Source organism: Tiliqua scincoides, chromosome 3 (genome assembly GCF_035046505.1).
Source record: "Tiliqua scincoides isolate rTilSci1 chromosome 3, rTilSci1.hap2, whole genome shotgun sequence".
NCBI classification, from domain to species: Eukaryota; Metazoa; Chordata; class Lepidosauria; order Squamata; family Scincidae; genus Tiliqua; species Tiliqua scincoides.
The window spans coordinates 190,167,467-190,189,707 of record NC_089823.1 but is presented as its reverse complement, the minus strand read 5'-3'; the positions used below and the strand labels follow the sequence as shown (position 1 = coordinate 190,189,707).

The following is a 22,241-nucleotide window of genomic DNA, read 5'->3' as shown; positions in this document are numbered from 1 at the left end:
ATCATAGACTTTCAGTTTCCAAAGCAAGGGATGTGATTTTCCTGTTGCTTCAGGCAAAAAAATGCAATTCAATAGACAATATTCATAACCAGTTCTGTGAAAAATACAGTGGGTTGTATCTAGAATTTTTGCTCTGTGAAAGAAAGGATAACAGTGCTTTCCAAAAGATTCTTTTGGTAAATAGCAGCACCTCTTCATGGAATGAAAACTTTGGATCCAGCCCTATATTATGTACTGCGTACTTACTAGTTTGGTTTTTGTATTAGTTGCTTGGGATGGTTTTTGTGATATCTTAACTCACTTCCATTGTCACTCAGTGAGCTTCATCGCTGAGCAGAGATTTTGAACCCATGTCTGCTTAGTCCAGATCTAGCACACTGTTCATCACATAACATTATCTGTGTTTTGTATTGGGCTGTATCCTAACCCTCATTTCCATGAACATAAGGAGTTCCTGTTCATACAGCGGGAGAAAGCAATCATTGTCCATCTTCTGAGAAAACCTGGAGCCCTCCACACCCCACAGAATTCCAGTTTGGAGTGGCTCCCTGCCCTTCCAGAGTGGTTTTCAGTGGAGGGTGCAGAGGGCTATCGGGCAGAGGAGAGGGCAGGGATGCTCATTTCCACATGCATCCAATTGTCTGATGCAATTGTAGCAGTTATAGGCCATGGAATATCTTAAATGAATTAGTATTATTAGTGCAGCATGGCTCTAAAGTAACACTGCAATTATATATATTGGGGGAAGCAGTTGTAAAATACTTTTTTATGTCCTTAGGCATCAGTCTACAAGATCTGCCGAGAAATGTATGATGATGGAACAGATCAGCCTTTCCATAGTCAGCCAGACTTAATTGGAGACAAGTATGTGCATGCTCAACATAGGCTTATATATATTGAATCATTAACAGAAGTATGCTTCTTGTAATAGAAACAAGCATTCTAAGCAACTGGTGAAATGGTTAAACCTCCGCAGAACAGTTGTGGCTTTTACCACTGGATATTGACCAAGTTAACAATCTGGTTTTGTAGGGTTAGAACTGGAATTAAATCATGCTCCTTTTTGAATCCTAATAGATGAGATGCTCTCCAAAAATGTTTCGTAGACAGATCTTAGAATTTTCAGATTGCCTGCAGTTCAAGCACTTCAAATAGCCAGCAAAACTGGAGGAGCAGTGCAGAATGTCATTTCTAGATCCACTTCTTACACAGTATTCTTCACATATAATAGGATTGTCTGTTGGTCTAATTCCAGTTCAAACCCCAAGATATTTTTAATTATCTACAAAATTACTTGCCAGAGCACCTATTTCTGGGCACTTTGGGAATATATGAAAAAACAATCTGCTGTGGTAGATGTGCATTGCAGCTCTTATGTTGGACAAATTCTTACTAATCTGTGAGGAACCAGATACCCTAACCAAGTGGTTGACAAAAAAAAATATTTTCAGAGTGACTGATAACTTCCATGGTACTTCTTGACATGGTAATTTCCTTTCTGACTCTGAAAGTGCATAGTTCAATCTATATCCCATTTTCCATTAATTATCTGTGTTTTTTTCTAATGAAATCATCCTGTTTATAAATATTAGTACTCATTCATTTATGTTGCTCTTTCTAATAATAGATTTTATTTCCCAAGGCTTTGCAGAGAAGCTATAGAAATATTTTAGCATCTTCAAAACATCAACAGAAGAGGCTCTACATATTAGCAATACTTGGCTTTCCATCTTAAAAAGAGCAGATATTCAAGAGCTTTATAAGGAAGAGGTTCCCAGCAGAGATGGAGTACTGTGATTAGGCTGAGTTTGCTTTAAGAATGCAGTCAGCAAAATGGAACTCTACAGCTAAGCAATTAACTCCTTGTCAAGCACCTGGAGGGTGCTTCTTTTTAACTGCTGTTTCTGGCTTTCTCTCCAATGTGTCCTATCCAGAACTGATGAAGTTCTGAAAAAGTTACTGAATAAAACATTGGACTTTTTTAATCACATGGATTATAATCTTTTAACACAGCCATGGTCTTCCCACCTGGATATGTTGAATTTTTGGATTGTTGCTGGCTATGAAAACCCATGGACATACATACATGGGGATCATTCATAACCCCTCAGGATATTTTGGGATAACCAAAACTTTGGACACTTGGTGGCTGCTTATTTCTCACAAACCTCAAAATAGAAATTTTTAATAGAAATATTGGGGAGAATCTTCATAGCCCATACCATGATAATTTTAATGTCTTTATTATATATGAAGTTACAAAAGCATACAAGTTCATCACAGGAGTGCATTGTGATTATCTTTAACTTTTAAAAAAAAATCACACCTCTTAGGAAGTGGAATCTAAGGTACCAAAACTGTCATCTTTGACAGTTTAATAAGCTTTATAATACAAATTTAGGCTTGACTCCGTTAAAAAAAAAACTAATCACAGTGGGCTATAGAAATTCATTCCAACTTCATCATTTCATAGTCTACGCCTTAATATTTAATACATTCCTCAAATACTAAACTGGTTTCCACTGTTCTTTTTTCACTGTTGCCTGAAACGTCCTTCCTAATTGTTTACCAAGTTAGTTCTTCAAACTTCCTTAAAACTTACTTCTGTGCAAGCTTTCCTAAATCACAATAGTCTCATCTTTTTCTTCACCTTCCCTATATAAACCTTACTACTTCACCATCAAATATTGTAATTCCTTTTACTTTTTATTACCCACTTGATTTTTATGGAAATTCTACTGAGTACTTTGCTACTTGTGTGCTCTGCATGGTGCCTGACCCAGGGGCATTTAAAAGTTTTTAGATGATGGTAGTCATCAGAAGGTCTGGTCTAGAAGGTCTAGTGAAAGGTCTGGTCTGGAGAGGGTAGAGCCGCAGTTGAACCCGAAGACAACATCTGAAGGTCACAGGTTCAGGACCACTGGACGTTTCTGTGCGAAGTGAGACCATGAAACCGATGAGCTTAGATTGAGCTCTCTTGAGTGGGAAACAAGAAGAAGCTGGCTGTAGCTCTTTGTTAGCATAGAAGGCAATGTGGCCAGACAAAGATCATCCGAAGTGTAGTGCGTTCTTGAAAGACGGAACATCTTGGTTTACAGAAAGCCTGCCCATGTAAACCGCCGTTAATAAAGTCAAGAGTCCTCTAATGACCAAGAAAGGTGGTATATAAATACCATTATTATTATTATTATTATTATTATTATTGGTCTGTTTCTTAGATTGCAGGATGTATAGCTTTAGATACTCTCATTTGCAACTAGGTGGTTCATTAATTCATCTCCAATGGCCACTTGCTCTTATTATGAGACCTTCCTGGTTTAACTGTTTTATAGATGTGTTTAGATCAGGGCTCGACAAATTCAGCTCCATGACAACTCAGTATTTGTTTCTAGTGCCTAGAGAATGGATGCAAGGCTGCAACTAAGGGGCAGTTCATGGCTGATGGCTAGAGGTATTTGTTTCTGGAGAATAAAATAGGATTATAGCCTAACATCTTACTGAACACAGTGGGCTTACTTCTGAGTAAAATAAATAAAACTTCTTCCAAACACTTCTACTGATGGCTCAGCTGTTGGTGGCTGTCCTGGGGAAAAAACAGCAGCAGCCTTGAAGGCCACCAAACTGGGGTGAGGTGTAGGAAGATCCCTTGCCAGAGGAGGGAGGTCAATCAGCTGTGGAAAGAGCTTTTTTTAAACACAGGAAGGTCATGTGGAGCACACTCCCTCCCCTTTCCTTCCTCCAGCATGTCATCTTCCCCCTCCCCCTTAATTGGGAAGGTAAGGAGGGGAAGAAGTGAGTACCTATTTTATAGCACATGGATACACAGAAGCCCATTGAGTTCATTGGAACTTGCTGTCATGTAAGTGTGTGTAAGATTGCAGCTTTAGTGCCATGAATTTTAACTTTTAAAAAATCTTAATATAACTTTTTGGATCAAAATGTTTCAATCTTTATGCTGTCTCATAGAAATTTGCGAAGTTTTCTTACCACCCCAATAGTTTAAAATGTGCTTTTTAAAAAATGCTTGTGTGTATGTAAAATACAGTTTGTACCACTCACTGATGTCTTTTTGGCCAGTGTTAAAACAGAGTTGAAGAATTTGTCTAGCTTCCAAATTTTTGGGTTGGCTTTGAGGTCCAAAGCAAAGTTGTCAAGTCCCCCTGTAGGTGTCATATCATTTATCTAATGTTATTTGCATGATTTCTGCTTTTTGTGGGCCATCAGTTCAGTTGACCATTCCTTTCCCTGCAGGCTGGTAGGTGGCTTGCTCTCCCTCAGCCCGGATTACTGCTTTGTGTTAGAAGATGAAGATGGCATTTGTGGCTATGCACTGGGCACCGTTGATGTAACTCCTTTCATTAAGAAATGCAAAATTGCCTGGATTCCTTTCATGCAGGAGAAATATAGTAAGCCAAGCAGTGATAAGGAGCTGTCGGAGGCAGAGGTTAGTCGGCCAGGAGTATGCTCTGGTTGTCAAAAGTTGTATATGTCCAGGCTTTCTGTTCAGTAACCTCTTTAAATTTCTGGGAGGGATGGACTTTGCCCCAAACCCATCTAATATCAGTGCCTCAGACATATACTACAGTATGCCAGCCAAGGAGTTTCTAGAATTAACATTGTGATATGCTTCTGGGAATTCCTATGCACAATTAGCTAAGAATTATATACTTTATTTACAATCATCCGATTAGCTAATCACAGAGGTCAAAACAAAATACACAAAATTAAGGCCAACATCCCTTTACACATATATAAAACCATAAAATCAGAGATTTACACTCTCAATTTTCTTTCTAACCAACTGTGCAGCATGACAGAAGCAACCCTGAATGATATATCAGAGTATACATCAGATAACAGAAAAGCAAGCTGCTCCTCCACCTGCATCCCCGTTTCAGCGCCGAAGACCGGGGAGATAAATTTAGATCTCAAATCATCATAATATGGACATTGCAAAACAATGTGGGCAGTTGTCTCCACCACATTATGAGGGCAGGGGCACAGTCTCTCTGAATAGGGACGCCTTGCATAACGTCCCAAAAGCACTGCTGATAAGAGTACATTACACCTATCCATTGCTATCTTTTTCTATATAGAATATGGTTCATTTATTAGTTTCAGAGACCCCTCTGGGTTATAATGCATGTGCACATAAACCAGAGGCTTCAAAAAGTTGATGACAATGGGTAACCTCCAGAGTGTAGTGCTTGGAAGTCCCCTTCCTCTGTATTGAAATCACCTGAGCTTTTTTAAAAATCTTGTAAAGCTAGGTGTGTCCCAATAGTGTCACTTTAAAAAGTGGGCCCTGGTACTAAAGTTTGAGAAGCACTGTTTGAAATCAAATAGTTGCATAACTTCGGTTTTGCACACTTTGCTCAATTTGGAGAATTTGGACTTCTGTATTATAGAATTTTTGACTTTTGATTTTCCATGAAAATCAAAGCTGATTGCTTGAATCAAATCAAATAAAGCTGAGCACTCTTAATTTGCATTACCTGTGAGACTCAGAGAACAGCTTTTAGGGAGGGGGCAACCTATCTGTTTTTCCAGCATCAGCTATCCAGTTTAAAAATCTTTATACATTTCAGAGTCAAAGGAAGAGAAGGATTGCTCCGTGGTGGAGTGAAGCCATCAAAATCCACTGCTTTTAACTACTTTTAATTTCATGTGTTTGAGGATTAAAGTGATTAGGATACCCCAAATCTGTGTCAACACCCATCTTCTGTAAGAGTTGCACACAATGTACCCATCATTGATCATTGAACCCATTATGATGCTGATAGGCTGTTGTGTGTGTTCTAGAAAATCATGCTTAGTTTCCATGAAGAGCAAGAAGTGCTGCCAGAAACATTCCTTGCCAACTTCCCATCACTGATAAAGATGGACATCCATAAAAAGGTGACTGATCCAAGTGTGGCTAAAAGCATGATGGCCTGCCTCCTCTCCTCCCTCAAGGCAAATGGTGAGCTTCTGCTGGTCATCTATAACTAAAGCGGTTAGGAAGGTCCTAGGTTCTGCAAATCCCAATTTCTCTTCTAATGTTGGAGGAAGATTTTGGTAATCCATAAGTGGGGTTGTCACAGACTGGTTGGTGGGGATGTGTAAAACATGTGCCTCTGTTTCTGCAGATTTTTCCACATCTTTATAACATGGATATTGTTTGTGTACTGCAAGCATATTTATATGGGTTTAGATTATTATACAGTGGTACCTCACATAACGAATGCCCCGCACAGCGAAAAACCCGCAGTACGAAAGCGGTGTGCGAAGTTTGGTAACTTGCATAACGAATTTTTATGACTTATGCTTCGCATAATGAATTTTTTTTTATTGTCCTGGTTTGTCTTAAGGGGGGGGGATCTTCATGTCCCTTTATGATCCCGTTCACCCTAGTAAGGGGCGGATCTTCATGTCCCTTTATGATCTGGTCCACCCTAGTAAGGGGAGGATCTTCATGTCAGCTTGCTCCAGGAAAGTGTGCACAGGATTACAGCCTTCAAACTCCCCACTCAGCATCCCCCCATCGCTCATTCACCCTCTCACTGCCCCATTTCCTTCACGTTTCCCCCCATGATCACGGCAAAAGCAAGCAATTGAGTGCAGCTGCTGTGTCCTCCCCAGCTTAGAGCACAATCCTGTGCGTGTGTCCTCAGAAGTAAGTCCCATTGTGCTTACTCCCAGGAAAGTGTGCACAGGATTACAGCCTTCAAGCTCCCCACTCAGCACCCCCTCCCGTTTTTGAAATCCTCTGTACAGTATGTATGCCTTTAAAGAGCACTTAATAAACACTTTGTAAACCAAATTTGACTTTGTTCTGACTTTTCTTGCCCATAGGAACGCATTAATTAAATTTCAATGCATTCCTATGGGAAAACGCGCTTCGCAAAATGAAAAACTCGCATAACAAAAGGACTCGCGGAACGGATTAATTTCGTTATGCGAGGCACCACTGTAATACACTGTACTTGAAGATGTACTTGAAAATCATTTAGAAACTTGAGTCCAGAGCTAGTGGTGCAAGACAAAGTACTATGCCTTTTAAAGTCATAAATAGGGGCTTATATGCTCTTATTCCAGGAGGGCTTCCTTCCATATGTTTGTCCTTCCAGGCTTAGGATCTGTTTGGGGTGGTGGGGCTTTGTTTGCCTTCATTACCAGAAAAGGATTATTAGTGGTATTTGGTACTGTGGAACTTGCAAGGTCCTTCTGCCCGCCTCTGGAAAATCAGTCAAGTGTGACTTGTTCAGGAGGGCTTTGAGGTTCTGCAGTTTGCTTGGTATTTGAATCTTCTGCTTGTGTCTATGTGTCTGGTCCTATTCTTGATAGAAATATTAAAAATATCTATCCTACGATCAATTGTTCCTGTTGTAAGGTGCTATGAGAACACTTTCAGTTTAGATGGCAAGTAATTAAATTTTAGAAGTTTGCCTTATGGAACATGATGTGTAAATAAACCTAACTCACTAGTACAGATGTCTCTTTAAGCAATAATAATATAGAGGTGAATCAGTGTTGCTCTTGCAAGCATAGGTGATTTATTTGCACATCGTCTTGTGTGTTGTGAATTTTAAAAAGCTGGTAGCTATTCGGGACATGTCTTCAACAACACATGCAAGGATTTTACATTAAGAACAGAAAATAACCAATATTTGAAGAGACCCTATTGGTTATTGTGTTCCATTGCAGGAGGTCACATTAATATAGCAATCGTTTTGGGCGCTGCTTCTAGCTTAGCAATCTACACGATAACCCATTCCTGCAAGTCCCAGACAACATCTTAGTGGTAATCATAGGTTGAATTGTAGTGCTTGTATGGAGCTTCCTGAATGGCCTGGTGGGTGCAGCGCAATAGAGGAGGATTTTTAAAAACCATGCAGCAGGCCTATTTCAGGCTTGAGCTTTTTGGACATCTCCCCTGATTTCATGAAAAACTTCTTTTGAAATTTGGAAAAATTATAAAGCAGCTTGCAATATGGCATGGCAACCTGCTTTTTAGATAAATGAATAAGAATTGATTCATTCTGCTAGTGGGATCATTAGTTTTCCTTAAAATACTTAAAATGCTGGACCTTTTGCAGCATATAATGGACTTGGGGATAGAATTACAGCAATGTATACAGATGGCAAGTATCCTTCCAGGGGGAGGTCACCCATACTGTTGGGTCATGGATCAAGTCAGAAATTGACAAATGGGGTTGAATCAATGAGAGATATCTAGCAATGTATTCCAGTAACTCCTTTGTTTCATCCCCTTTCCAAGTATCTCTCTTTTTTTCTTTTTTTTTTTTTTGTTCTTCAGGTTCTCGTGGGGCTTTCTGTGAAGTGAGACCAGATGATAAAAGAATCCTGGAATTTTACAGCAAGCTGGGATGCTTTGAAATAGCTAAGATGGAGGGATTTCCAAAGGATGTTGTTATCCTTGGAAGAAGTTTGTAAGGAGATTTTCAGTGAATCTTTGATACTGTTAACCTCTAACTGCTGGGGAAGAGTGAGCCTGAGGTTTATCTTATTGTGTCTCCATATAAAGGCAGCAGTCAGCTGGCCTGACAGAAGGAGCTTTGTGGAAATTCATCCATTACCCTCTTTGAGGTGCTGCTCAGAACCACTGTTTGGAAAATGGATTCTGGTCATCCTCATTTCCTGGTCTTAAGCAAAGTGCCAAGGAATACTGCATTTGTAGCCTTGGGAACAAACTTACATGAATTCTCAGAGGTGCGGTTGACACTTCCTTGTGTCCACTTCTGTACTTGGAAAAATGGCTGTCTTCTGCAGAAAATCCTAAACCTAGAATGCATCCTTCCTGTGTCATGAAGCGAGACGAGAGAAGTGAAAAATAGGATCTCTCCTTTTACACTGGAGGATGCCTGTGGCTGTCAACTAATGAAAGATCAATACTGACACATCTAGGTTTTGTCAGTTGTCATGCTTGCTGATAGAGAATGAATGGCCACCACCTCTAAAGAGTATCGGTTAAGCTTTGTGCTTTGTAGGAATAAACTGTGCATTTGTCTGTGGCAAAGTCACTCAGTGACAGAAGTGTAAATTTCAGTGTGTAAATATATATAAACTCTGTATGCTGACACTTTGTGTTTAATCGTTTTGTAATTCTTTTGCTTTTCAAAGCAAAGCAGTATTCTGAGACAGCACTTTTCAATAATGTCAAACCACAAGAGAAGCTGATGCCAACTTCACTACTAGCCTTTTCTGCTGTGCCTCATGTCCTTTGCTAGAAATGTCACTTGGGAAAAGAGTGCTGCTCTAGAAGGGTCATTCCTTTAGAGGACAAGTTCTTAAAAGGCAGTAGATATGGCATCCTACTGGAGAAAACTGGTCCGAGGACAACCCAGTGAGATCATTAATGCTACTGACAGCCAGCCAATTGCCCACTCAGGCTGGATGGGTGGAATGGGAAGGGAAAGACTGCAGTTTACAGCACCCCAGGGTCAGTCAGTCTAAATCAGGGTCTTCAAGTCATGCACATTGGTGGGTAAATAAAGCACATTTTACAAATTATTTAAGTGGTTACCTAATTTTAATAATACTGCCTGTTCCAAGCATTTCCAGTTTTTACCAAAATTCAACAGATGGAATCTGCATGACTAGGAATTGTAGTAAGAAGGTAGCTGCTCCACTTGGGGGGAGGTATTTCTCTTTGTTTTAATGCCTTGGTCCTGGGAGGCAATCATCCAACACGCACCTCATTTTTCTCATCTGCTACTATCTAATAATAATCTACTCATTCAACTATTTTTGCTTCCTTTGAAAATAGTCATGTTTTGGAAGATAGAAATTGAGTTAATCTTTTTAAAAACTCTTCCATATGTGTAGAGTTTGAAGAAGTTTTGTACACTTTTTCAAAAAGCACTGGAGTGCTGAAATGTAGTTTGCAGCCTCTACTGAGAAGCTGATGTTTGGCCTTTGTTATAGTTACACTTGCAGATTTTTGATTTTCACTATGTGAACACTTTTAATTGAGAAGTATTTAAGCTGCAGCAAGCACATTTCACTTGGGGAGTGAGGCAGTGAACTACAGTAGATCTTCATTTATTCCAAGCTGGCTTTCCCGAGGTTTCTGTGGCTCTGAGAATATGCAAAGCAACTAGCCACTTGGTTTAGTTTTAATTAGATACTAGAGAAAACATCTGGATTTATGGCATTATACATTTTGGATGAGGGGTACCTGGTTTTTATACAGTTAATACATTTAAGGATTTATCACTGTTTTAAGTTAATTTTTTGATAGTCTTGAAAACTGAGTCAGTTCCTTGCTCTGTAGTTGTAAAGCAATGCACGGCTCACATTTCATGGCTATCGGTTTTCACCATGTACAGTTGGAATGCCACTTTCATGACTGTCTTTAGACCTACTGTATCTGTAGCAGAACGGACTATGTAAAATTGTATTTGAAGACCATGTGAGAAATAGAATAAACTGCAAAGTGAATGTAAAGATATGTCTCCGTGTAATGCTGTTGAAAAATGATAGTGGGTGGAAAAAATATTTTTTCTTGATGCTTGAATATTGCAGCACTCTACTAATTATGTTGCAGCAGTGAGTAGTTAGCTATGGCTCCCAAAGTGCCATTATATGCTTGGTCTCAGATATAGCAAGACTGCCTCTGAGGTGTATTCATTGCTGTTGAATCATAAACATGCTGTTTTGTAAATATGTGTGTCGGCACAGAAAAAGTGTGGAACAGCTTTGGAGTTTTGGATCATTAATTTGAAAGAGCAGATTCAAAACAAGTAAAATCCCATGAAGGTGGTAAAAGATGGGCCCTTACTACAGGTTTGTAACTGTGGCTGACTGTGAGATCAACAGTTTTGAATGACAGTAGGAGAGAATGATAGTAAGAGAGAGACAAAAGTCCCAAAGCCTACTTGCATCCCTTTTGATTTTTTTTTTTTGTCAGTTGATGTTGGGTATTTCTGAAGTTTTGACCCACAACTACTAAAAAATGTGTTTTTTAAAAAATCCCAGACCACTGGGTTTTAAATTTGCTATAGAATTTAAAGTATCAGGAAGAGTTGAATGATTGACTACCCTCTGCTGTCTCAACTACACATTGAATGTTCTCAAGTTGTACATGAAAACCTGAATACCATCACTAATCCCACATTAGATTCTACATATAGTGGTCAAGCTTCCATGCACTTTGGGCAACAAAATGGCAGATGCGCTTCAATGTCAGTAAGTGTAAAGTCATGCACATTGGGGCAAAAAATCAAAACTTTAGATATAGGCTGATGGGTTCTGAGCTGTCTGTGACAGATCAGGAGAGCTTGGAGTGGTGGTGGACAGGTCGATGAGCGTGTCGACCCAATGTGCGGCGGCAGTGAAGAAGCATTCAATTCTATGCTTGGGATCATTAGGAAAGGTATTGAGAACAAAATGGCTGATATTATAATGCCATTGTACAAATCTATGGTAAGGCCACACCTGGAGTATTGTGTCCAGTTCTGGTCACCGCATCTCAAAAAAGACATAGTGGAAATGGAAAAGGTGCAAAAGAGAGCGACTAAGATGATTACAGGGCTGGGGCACCTTCCTTATGAGGAAAGGCTATGGTATTTGGGCCTCTTCAGCCTAGAAAAGAGGCGCCTGAGGGGGGACATGATTGAGACATACAAAATTATGCAGGGGATGGACAGAGTGGATAGGGAGATGCTCTTTACACTCACATAACACCAGAACTAGGGGACATCCACTAAAATTGAGTGATGGGAGAGTTAGAACAGACAAAAGAAACTATTTCTTTACTCAGCGTGTGGTCGGTCTGTGGAACTCCTTGCCACAGGATGTTGTGATGACATCTGGCCTGGACGCCTTTAAAAGGGGATTGGACAAGTTTCTGGAGGAAAAATCCATTACGGGGTACAAGCCATGATATGTATGCGCAACCTCCTGATTTTAGAAATGGGCTATGTCAGAATGCCAGATGCAAGGGAGGGCACCAGGATGAGGTCTCTTGTTATCTGGTGTGCTCCCTGGGGCATTTGGTGGGCTGCTGTGAGATACAGGAAGCTGGACTAGATGGGCCTATGGCTTGATCCAGTGGGGCTGTTCTTATGCACTGACTGAGATATGTGGTATGCAGGTCCAAGTGATCAAGAATATGGTTGACCACTGAGCTCCTAATGGCCTTTTAGGCCAGCATCTTTTCTGATCTTTTCAGCATCTTGCACTGTAATGAGCACCAGTGTAACAGCTCTACAGTAAATTATCCTTTTTCATAAAAGAACTAACTTGCTATCCTGTGTGCCAGAGTTACTGAGCACATACTTTCAGTGTAGACCAGAAGTAACCAAATCCACCAGGAAAGGTATTAACCAAGCAGAAGTGTAGCTTCCCCTTTTCCTAATGTATGCATAACTTGCCTAATTGTTTGCACAGCACTGTTTTGTTTGCTGTCTTTAAGTGTTGCATGTTTACAGGCCTTGACTGTGCCATGCTATGTATGTTCATGCTCTCACAGCAGTAGCCAAAGTAATCCTTCTAACTTTGGACTTTCCAAAGCCAAAAATAATCTTGGGCATCTGGTTCTGGAAGAAGAGTGATCTGCTGAAAAAGTTACTCATTTGTTGCTTGCCTTGGGGAATAATTCATTAAGTTTAAAGTCTCTTATGGAGCAGCAAAGGAATTGTAGTTTATGATGGCATGTAGTCAAAAATCAAAACAAAATGGGCTCCTCTGTGAAAACCTGGTTTTGTTTCTGGGCAAAAAAAAGTGTATGAGGAAAGGTTAGCCTCCTGCCAGAGGCCTGCAGAGAGAGCAGTAGTGGGAAGCAAGTCATATGCTTGAGTGAAATGATATGGAAATGTAATACAACTATGTTCTGTGTGGTATCTTCCACCACTAAACCCCCCCCCCCATCACTTTCAAAGCAGAATGATGAATCCTGGAAGGAGAGGGAAAGATGGATTCATTGGACATAGCACAACTATTCCAGATGTTAAGGAGCTGAGCAGGATAAGATTCTTGAACTGAAAAGATCAGGCTGAAGAGAGAGGGATATGGGAACCCTTTAGAAGGACCTTTTATTCTACCTTTAAATAGATTTTGCCATTCATGCTTATTTGTTATGATTTAAGGCCTTTCAACTATAAAGTAATATAATATAATTATAATTCACACTTTTATTCTGCTGCTGCCCTGCAGGAACTTGAATTTGATGCCATCTCACTTCTGATCCTAGATGTTGCACATAGCCATCCTGACCATTGTCAGTCATTGTCAGTTCTGTCTTCGATGAACTTGTTGAATCCCTCTAGATTGTGAGCCTTTTGGGGCAGGGACCTGCCTTAGGTTATAAAATGCCGTGCACATTGATGGCATTCTAGAATTGCTTGTGGCCATCACAGCATGATGGTGGCTGCAAGTGTCATAAATTAATTATTGGTTGTGTGAAAGTTGTATAAACCTTTTTTCAACTGTCCAGAATCTCCTGCCAATCCATTGAGTGTCCAAGAGTTCTAATATTGTGTAAAAGGGAGAAAAACACTCCTTTTTTCTCTACAGCTGTGTTCCACAGACCAGCTAGAGGTACAAAAACCAAATGCTCACTCTTCAGAACTAGCAGGCCTCTTTCTCTGACAACAGGAAGGAAAGGCCACACGGAAAAGAGGATATGATGTCTGCTCCTGTCTAGTAGCTTTGGGATTGCTCCATCTTTGGCACTTGTGAGTTCCTCTTCCATCTTTTAACATTTGACAGTATAAACCAGTTACCAGGAAAACTCATCAGTATCCCACTGGGGTAATAACCCTTTTGTTTTTACTGCAAAGAAATAAAATACCATAAATATGACATTCAGCAAACCACCCCCTGCCTTCACCCACAGCTGGGAAATCGACCAGGCCTCTCCAAAAAATCCTTTTTGTGTGAGGCCGGTTGATAATCCAATGAGCAGTGGAAGAGGTACAGTTACTGAACTTGATTTGGGATTTCTTTAAATCTCTGGCAGAGTCCTGACAGCAAGCTTTGGCCTCTACAAGAAGACAAGGTTGGTACTTCTCAAAATCACATAAATGGCAGAACATAGAGAGGCGCCTGTAAGTTCCTGTAGAACTATGACAGCTGAGTGAAGAATCATCACCTCAGATTATTAATTCTGTGGAGCAGAATCTTGATGACCTAAGCAGATGGTTGCAAGTGAAGTAGGATTGCTGGGTAGCCCAGGACATAAATGTATGCTAGACAAGTTCCAAACAAACAGTCCTGGAATGAGCTGGAATCCCTAGCATGTATGCACTGTTGAAACAAATGCCTGTGTTGGCTTGGTCATGTGAGAATGGGCGATGGCCGGATCCCAAAGGATCTCCACTAGGGAGAACTTGTGCAGGGAAAGCATCCTACAGGTAGACCACAGCTGCAATACAAGGATATCTGCAAGAGGGAGCTGAAGGCCTTTGAAATGGACCTCAACAGGTGGGAAACCCTGGCCCCTGAGCCCCTGCCGCTTGGAGGCAGGCTGTGCAGCATGGCCTCTCCCAGTTTGAAGAGACACTTGGCCAACAGTCTGAGGCAAAGAAGGAAGACCCATAGCCAGGGAGACACACCAGGGACAGACTACATTTGCTCCCAGTGTGGAAGGGATTGTCACTCCCAAATTGGCCTTTTCAGCCACACTAGACGCTGTTCCAGAACCACTTTTCAGAGCATGATACCACAGTCTTCCGAGACTGAAGGATGCCAATGATGAGTCCATGATGATGATGAAACTGCTGGATAGGCTGCGTTAGCCTCAAAGGGTTTGCTTAGGTCATGTAGTCGGACATTTAACTAGAAAGAGAGAATGGAGGGGGGGGGGAGAGAGAACCATTCTATGGCAACTCATGGGACTAAAAGTCCACTCCAGATCAAAAGATCATCTTAGTCCCAGCTCTGAATAGCTGAAGCAGGGATTTTTTTAAAGCCAGTTTCTACCCAACATTGCATATACGTAAATATGTACACCTGTGGGCGGTACAAAAATGGGTTAAATCCAAATGCCTTGCTGAATGCAACTCAAAGATGGTAACATGGTGCTAGAATATGTGCAGGCTACAACTGATAGAAAGACCAGGTTTTCCTGTGTCTCTGCCTAGTTTACAACCCATTTCTGCCCAGCCCACCTGTGTACACATTTGGTCCCTGTTGCGCATATGTAACGTTGGGCAGAAATGGCTTAAAGGCGGCGGGGGGGGGGGAAGAAGCCCACTTTAAGGCCAAGTGCGATTCTTTTGAGAAGAGGCACCAGGCAACTCCTGCAAAGCAACCACCACCTTCCCCCCCCCCCCCCGTATGTTGCAATTGGCAGGGCTCGTCTCCGCCTACCGTGCGCAGAGACTGGTTCTCCTATTGGGAAAGGATCGGCTGGGGCGGTCCCAGCCCCAAAGCCTGCGCCGCTTCCTGTCTCCTCCTCCTCCTCCTCTCTCCCTCGTTGCAGGCATGGCTGACTACTTGGAACTGGCGAGCTCCTTGGATGGATCGGAAGCTCCTCTTTGCACCGGCAACTTCGTGTTCGGTGGGTCCCAGGCTGCGGGGATGGTCCTGCTTCCTCAGAGAAAGGAGGGGTGGGCTGCCACGTGCGGCCAGTGGGGCAGTCTCTGCCCGCCCTGGAGGGCGCATGCAGTTGGGGAGGACGCGCGCAGCAGAAGTATCTGCTCCCGGGATCGGTGGGTGGCCAGGAGGGCTCGACTGGGACGCAGTTGGCACGTTGAGAACACAGGAAGCCGGTGGCGGCGCGTCCACTGCCGAGCCGCCCCACGTGCTGCCCGCAGCGCTCAGGCCAGAAATGCTTCCACGTGGCTTGGCTTGTTGCAGGGGAGGAGAAGGAAGCGCGCTCTGCCGGTGACTCTGGTCTGATCCGGGCTGCCCTCTGAGCAAGTTGGAAGCACCCTGCTCCAAGATCTCAGGGCTGCTAATGCATGCCCACACTTCATTATTTATATTATCTTTTATATATATATGTGTGTGTGTGTGTATAAAGAAAATTATATATTCTTAATATGTGTGTGTGTGTGTAAGAATGTCTATTAAGAATAGTATTGGCAACCTTCAGTCTCGAAAGACTCTGGTATCGCGCTCTGAAGGGTGGTTCTGGCACAGCGTCTAGTGTGGCTGAAAAGGCCAATCCCTTCCACACCGGGAGCATATGTATGTATGATGTATGTATGTATGTATGATGTATGATGTATGTATGATGTATGATGTATGTATGAAGCCCACTCTGAGGAGTTGACACCAGTCATTGAGGAAAAGAGGAGAGCTCAAGCAGCATACAAGGCCTGTCCCAGTGAGCGCAACCTGCAGGTCCTCTGAACTGCTCGCAGCAAAGTCCAACAGACTGCCAGGAGATGTGCTAACGACTACTGGTTCCAGCTATTAAGAATATGCCCCCTTTATTTAAAAACACCAGTTTTCAGAGCAGTAAGGAGCAAGCCACTGTGGCAAAATTAAACAGGCATAAGATCAGGTGATAAATAATAGTTCTCTGTCCTTGATTCATGTTGGAAGCATAAAATTTATATATATATATATATATATATCTGGTAATCAACAAAATAAAACTTTTGAATGAAACTGTAAATTGCTTTTTGCAGTTACTACATGTGACCTTCTGGTTCTTTAGTCAGGGATGCTTAAAAGCCATTTCTGCCCAATGTTGCTTATATGCAACAGGGACCAAATGTGTATACCTGTGGGCTGGGCAAAAATGGGTTAAGGGAATATAAATGAAACATGAAAAGTTTGTTGTTGTTTTTATACCTTTTTTTCAACCAAAAAAAGATCCCAAAGTGGTCTGCAGAGAAAATCAGGTGCTGTAACTTATAAATGGTTCTCTGACCCAAAAGAGCTCACAATTAAAAAGATGCAGAAGAAGCAACAGCCACTAGTAGCAAATAAAATAGTTCAGTATTGAAGAAAAGGTATTGAAAAGTTGAAAAAGCTTTTTGCTGGAATTTGAAACCAATTCTAAAGTTGAAGATTGGTTAAAAAGAATATGAACAAGATTATTTAAAAAAAACACAGACAAGAAAAGACGACAATTTTTGCAATAGAAGACTTAAATAGAGTTAAATACTGTAAACAGTATTTAAGACTTCAATAGAAAGTGCAGGGAAAGCGCCCTACAGGTAGACCACAGCTGCAATACAAGGATATCCGTAAGAGGGATCTGAAGGCCTTTGGATTGGACCTCAATAGATGGGAAACCTTGGCTTCTAAGCGTTCCGTTTGGAGGCAGGCTGTGCAGCATGGCCTCTCCCGGTTTGAAGAGACACTTGCCCAACAGACAGACCAGGGACAGACTGCACTTGCTCCTAGTGTGGAAGAGATTGTCACTTCCGAATCGACCTTTTCAGCCACACTAGATGCTGTTCCAGAACCACCATTCAGAGCACGATACCATAGTCTTCTGAGGCTGAAGGTTGCCAATTAACAGACTTAAATACTGAATAGACTTAAATACTATAAATAGTAGGTATGAATCCAGGATGTTTCTTAAGAGAGCCTTACAGTCAGGATAACGGAGGCGGGGGCTGAGCTTCCACCCAAAATTTTCTCTGTGAACAAAGGTCACCCTTTTGCTGTTGAGCACTCACTGGCTTTGCCTGGTTTTTTAGACTGTGGCTCTTGTAAATTGGTTGTGTTGGTTTTAAGTGAACAGGAAGTAATTGTTCCTGCAGGAGCAAGGAAAATGTTACAACATCAGCACAAGAAAATTTTCTCCTGGTGTTCCTATGGTGTTTCTATGGCTTTGCAATTTTTGTTGTGCTTTCCTCAGGATGTGAGCTGAACAGCAGTGCCCGATCTTACACTTTTAAAGTGTCTGAAGAAGATGACTCTGATCATATCCTGGCTCTGAAGACAGTAAGTCAGGGCTAATGTGCAGGGTGGGGGGAGGCTATCATGTGTACCCATTAGCTTTCAAGAGCTTCCTCCAAAGACTTGTTCCCCAGTATAGGATGCACAGTTATTTTCTTCGTGCTCTTGTGCTATATAGGTGCATGAAGGTGTCAGGTGTTTTGCCCACAATACAGCTTTCTCTGTTATTGCATGGCTGGACAACCATGAGGCAGAAATTGCAGTTTTAGCATGAAATTTAACTAAGTATTTGGGGAAGGAGGTTATGATCTCAGCTCTGCTTTTTCCACACATAAGCCAGAATTAGTTGAGCTAGCAGCCACTGACCCACATGTAGAGGTCATAAGGACCAATCAGTGAGCTATTTCCCCCAGGAATAAAGACTTCAGAGAAGTCTTAGCTTCAGAGAAAGTCTTGTGAGTTCCCGAACTCATTAAGCGCCTAAAAAACAAGGTGCTGTATGAAAGTGAGTTTATTAGAAATGACAAAACCCTCCTTATGGGCTGATGGGTATTTGCTTTGCTAGTTTAGGAGACACACATTCCCAGAAGTCCTTGAGTGGGGGGCAGCCTGTTCCTGTGTACTGTTTCTTCTGTTCCCAGCACTGCTTCTATGGGTTCAGCATTGATCACTGGGGAAAATATTACCGCTTGTTACTGAATAGCTCTTTTTTTATGCTTCTGTCTCCTTTATGCTGTTCATCAAGGTTTGCCTCTTAGCGGGTGCCAAGGATGAAAGCAACATTGTGGAAGTTGTGGGACGCGACTATCAGAACCAGGAGATTGCTGTGCCAGTAGCCAATCTGAAGCTGTCTTGCCAGCCCTGGGTAAAGTGATCTTCTAGGCTAGGGCACCTGGGAGGAGACAAGGGTGGGATGGCAACAAGGCATTCACTTGGGAGAGGTGACAGGAAGACAGGTGGGAAAATGCTTCAGTTGAGCAGTCTGCCATGCCTGGGATTACCGATCTGATTGTGTCAAACTTGGCTTTAGTAGAGTTGGTTTAGCAGATATGAAATAAGGATTGTCCATTTAGAGGTGTGGGAGGTGCATTTCTTGAACAAATGAGGGTAAAAGGTCAGGTCATCTGCAAACCCATCTGAGCTTCAGGAAAGGAAGATAACATCAAAAGTTCCACTTACTCAAATGGGATATGGGGACAATCCTTCCTCCATCATGCTTGTTGTGTTTCTAACTTTTATTTCTCCTCATTTCACCACAGTTGAGTTTAGATGGTTTTTGGTTTCAACCACCAGTGACCTTCCGCCTGCGCTCAGGATCCGGCCCTGTCCACCTGGCCGGACAACATCAGATCCGTAAATAACCTTGACTGGGGCTTTGGGGAGCTATTGAGAGCAGAGGTGGTGCCCCAGAGATTAAGGGATGGGATAAAGTGGGTGATGCTATTGGGTAGGCAAATTAAGGAATGATACCTATAGAATCATCAGTATCTTATGTTACTCTACAACAGGGGTGCCCAAACCCTGGCCCTGGGGCCACTTGTAGCCCTCGAGGACTCCCAATGCAGCCCCCAGGGAGACCCCAGCCTCCAGTGAGCCTCTGGCCCTCCGGACGTTTGCTGGAGCTCGCACTGGCCCGATGTAACTGCTCTCAGCCTGAGGGCGACTGTTTGACTTCTGGCGTTAGCTGTGGGATGAGGCTCCCTCCACTACTTTCTGTTTCACGTCTGTGATGCAGTAGTGGCAGCAAAGAAAAGGCCAGCCTTGCTTTGTGCAAGGTTAATCCCCCCCCCCCCAGTGTCAGAGAGATGATGTGGCCCTCCTGCCAAAAACTTTGGACATCCCTGCTCTACAACCATGAACACAGCCACAGTATATTGCCCTGTAGCACTGTTCAGGTGTTCATGGAGAGCAAAAGCATGAGGGGCTTTTCCAGAGCCTCTCACCAGTGATGCATCAGCGCCATCACCAGGATTTCAGAGATTCCAGTCACAGGGAGAAACTCACTGTGTGCAACATTTGTGTTTGTAGGCAAATTCTGGGTGGTACTGGGTCTAATGTGTGCCCATCTTTGGCAGGATTGAAGCTGCACTACATGTTCCTGTAAAGCACCTTAAATGTTTTCTCTCCACGGGAGAACAAATGCCTGAAGTGGGTTTACATCACCCCATCAATGCATCCTGCAGAGAGAGAAGTAGAGAGACCTCTGCTTGATGCCTGCCAGTAATCTAGATGTGTGCATGTGATGAGCATTCCTATCTATTCACTAGGAAGTAGACAAACTTAGCAGAGGAGGCTGGACTGAAAAGACACCTTTTACTTCCTTATCAACCTTTCTCCTGTCTCTTTAGCAAAGGGATGCAGGTTGTTGGTCTGCTCCTTTTTTGAAGAGACTAGAAGAAAGGTATTTTTCAGCATTATATGGGGGGGGAGTATTATTAAATCTAGAGACTTGAAGGATTGTGCCACGAATAACTGGCCAATTCATGTTCCAGTTCACAGAAAGGATCTCTCAGATGATGAATTGAGTGTGAATGAGTCGGAAGTGGATTTTAGCGAGGATGATGAGTTGGATGATGAAGAGGAGCTCTCCCCTATCATGCCAGCCAAGAAGAAACAGAAATCTTAGCTGTGAAGATGTTGGTGGGGAAGACGGGACAGGTAGGAAGCAGAGAATAATCTGCCCCAGTGATGCACCATCTGGTCCTTAGGTTGCTAGAAGGAAGCTCTTCACAGCCTCATGAACCATAATGAACCTTCAGTTCACATCCCCACAGCAAAAACATTGAAGCTTCCAAGTGTAAAAACTCCACGGCAGGGAAGCATTCTGCAACTATGGTTCTTCCCCTTCAGTTGAAGTTCAGTAGTCCTAGCAATCTCTCATTTTCTCACCCTGCTGCAGAGCAGCACTTGAGTAGCACTTGGTGGAGCAGGTGGAATGAAATTATGGCCACCTGGACCCCTGCAGTGCAGTGCTAAGGCAAGAGAGTTTGCACCGGAAAATGTTTGCCTTGCCTGGATGCTCTTAAAACCCTGTGAACTGACGTTGCATGTGGGAGGTGGCAACCATCTCTCCAGATGGACCTTTTAGTGCAGCTGGTCTGGCAGTCCTACCCAGTTGGTTCCAAGCTTTGGCATGAAGTGGAGGCAGCCATGTGTGACTACCTCTGGGGGTGGGAGTGAGATGGCTCTGCCCATTCTCCTGATGTGTATAGAGCCTCTACATTGCTATGTTTAGTTAGACTTTTTCTCTTCCTCCCAGGTCCTGCAGATTTAATTCTTCCCTGAAATGCACTGTTACCACTCTTCTGTTCGTGGAAAAGTCGTTCCTGTTTTCTGTTTGGAACTCTCAACTTACACAAATAGCTGGTGCTGCTGACACCGTGGGCAAAGCTGAAGTTTGAGGAATCGCAGAAGACTTAAACACACACGTTTCAGGAGTGTGTTGCTATTTCACCGGTAGCTGAGAACTGGTAGCTGAGGCCTTCTGTTCAGATTTTTTTTCCTCTATAGGGTTCCCAAACATAAGCTGACCTCTGTATTAAGTTTTCCTTTTCCATGTGAGACTGTGACAGGGAGTATTTCCTCTGGATTTTACACTTCTACATGTAAAATATTTTTACACTTCTAAAGTTGTTTCCTTGAAGAAATGGGTAACAATGTTGGGCCTCCTTCCTTGCAACTTGAGTGTCTGTGGAGCATTTCCGTTTCTGGCACTGAGTTGATTTGACCTGTCCATAGACAGATTTATATGCCTCCTTCAGTCACCATCTAGATGTTAGCAGGTTTCACTTTATGAAAAAAGGCATAGATTTTTATGTTCTAATTGTAAATTATTATGTAGGGGCTATGTTTTTTTCAGAACAGCTAACGATTACCGCTTCAACAGTTTCAGCAGAAATCATGTGTTTCTATTGCCCGATTTTTCGTCTGTCCCAGTTTGAACTGTCATGTTGTGTCTCAGGCTTGTCTCCTCTGTTGTTTCACTCTTGTACTACCTCTCTTTTACAAGGTCTTTTGCATTTTAGAATAAACATATTTGTATTTTGTGGGCTGCTCTAACTTGTTTTCTTTGCAAATTGAATCAGGAATGTTGGAGTAATGTTACTTTCCTTGTAATAATCTTTGTATAACACTTTCAGGTGCTTAAAGCACTTCACATGTATCACCTTGGTCTCCTTTTCACAACCCTTAAGATATGTAAATATTATTCCCAGCTGAGATGGAGCTGCCTAATTAGTTAGTGCCTCTGCCTACCAAGTTAATGGCAGAGGTAATATACAAACCAGGGATGTCCTGTTCATAGCTCAGTCTCTTAGCTGCTACTCTACACAAAGGGTTTTGCCCCCTCTTTCCTTCCCCACCACATATGCAGTAGGTGTGAAGGGTAACTTGCATGTTGCATGCTCTTTTCCGCCAAAAGAGTTTGCACATGT

The 22,241-nt window shown here is 42.3% G+C and overlaps 2 protein-coding genes across 3 annotated transcripts in view; both read left to right on the top strand.

The window, feature by feature from the left end:
- OGA (O-GlcNAcase) overlaps positions 1-10,449 on the top strand; it is a 40,647-nt gene extending 30,198 nt beyond the window's left edge. The window contains exons 13-17 of one of the 2 annotated variants that reach the window (XM_066618944.1): positions 779-864; positions 4,252-4,444; positions 5,803-5,962; positions 8,300-8,432; positions 8,528-10,449. In XM_066618944.1, the coding sequence (XP_066475041.1) occupies positions 779-864; positions 4,252-4,444; positions 5,803-5,962; positions 8,300-8,432; positions 8,528-8,588 (633 nt within the window). In that variant the 3' untranslated portion in view covers positions 8,589-10,449. Of the gene's footprint in view, positions 1-778; positions 865-4,251; positions 4,445-5,802; positions 5,963-8,299 lie in introns of both variants that reach the window. The other variant, XM_066618945.1, reaches the window with a different exon arrangement.
- Positions 10,450-15,420: 4,971 nt separating this feature from the next.
- NPM3 (nucleophosmin/nucleoplasmin 3) lies at positions 15,421-21,854 on the top strand. Its single transcript, XM_066621783.1, has 6 exons — positions 15,421-15,505; positions 17,768-17,853; positions 18,554-18,673; positions 19,068-19,161; positions 20,301-20,466; positions 21,068-21,854. The coding sequence occupies exons 1-5, from the start codon at positions 15,430-15,432 to the stop codon at positions 20,432-20,434; spliced, it is 510 nt and encodes a 169-aa protein (XP_066477880.1). The 5' UTR covers positions 15,421-15,429; the 3' UTR covers positions 20,435-20,466; positions 21,068-21,854.
- The last annotated feature ends 387 nt before the right edge of the window (positions 21,855-22,241 follow it).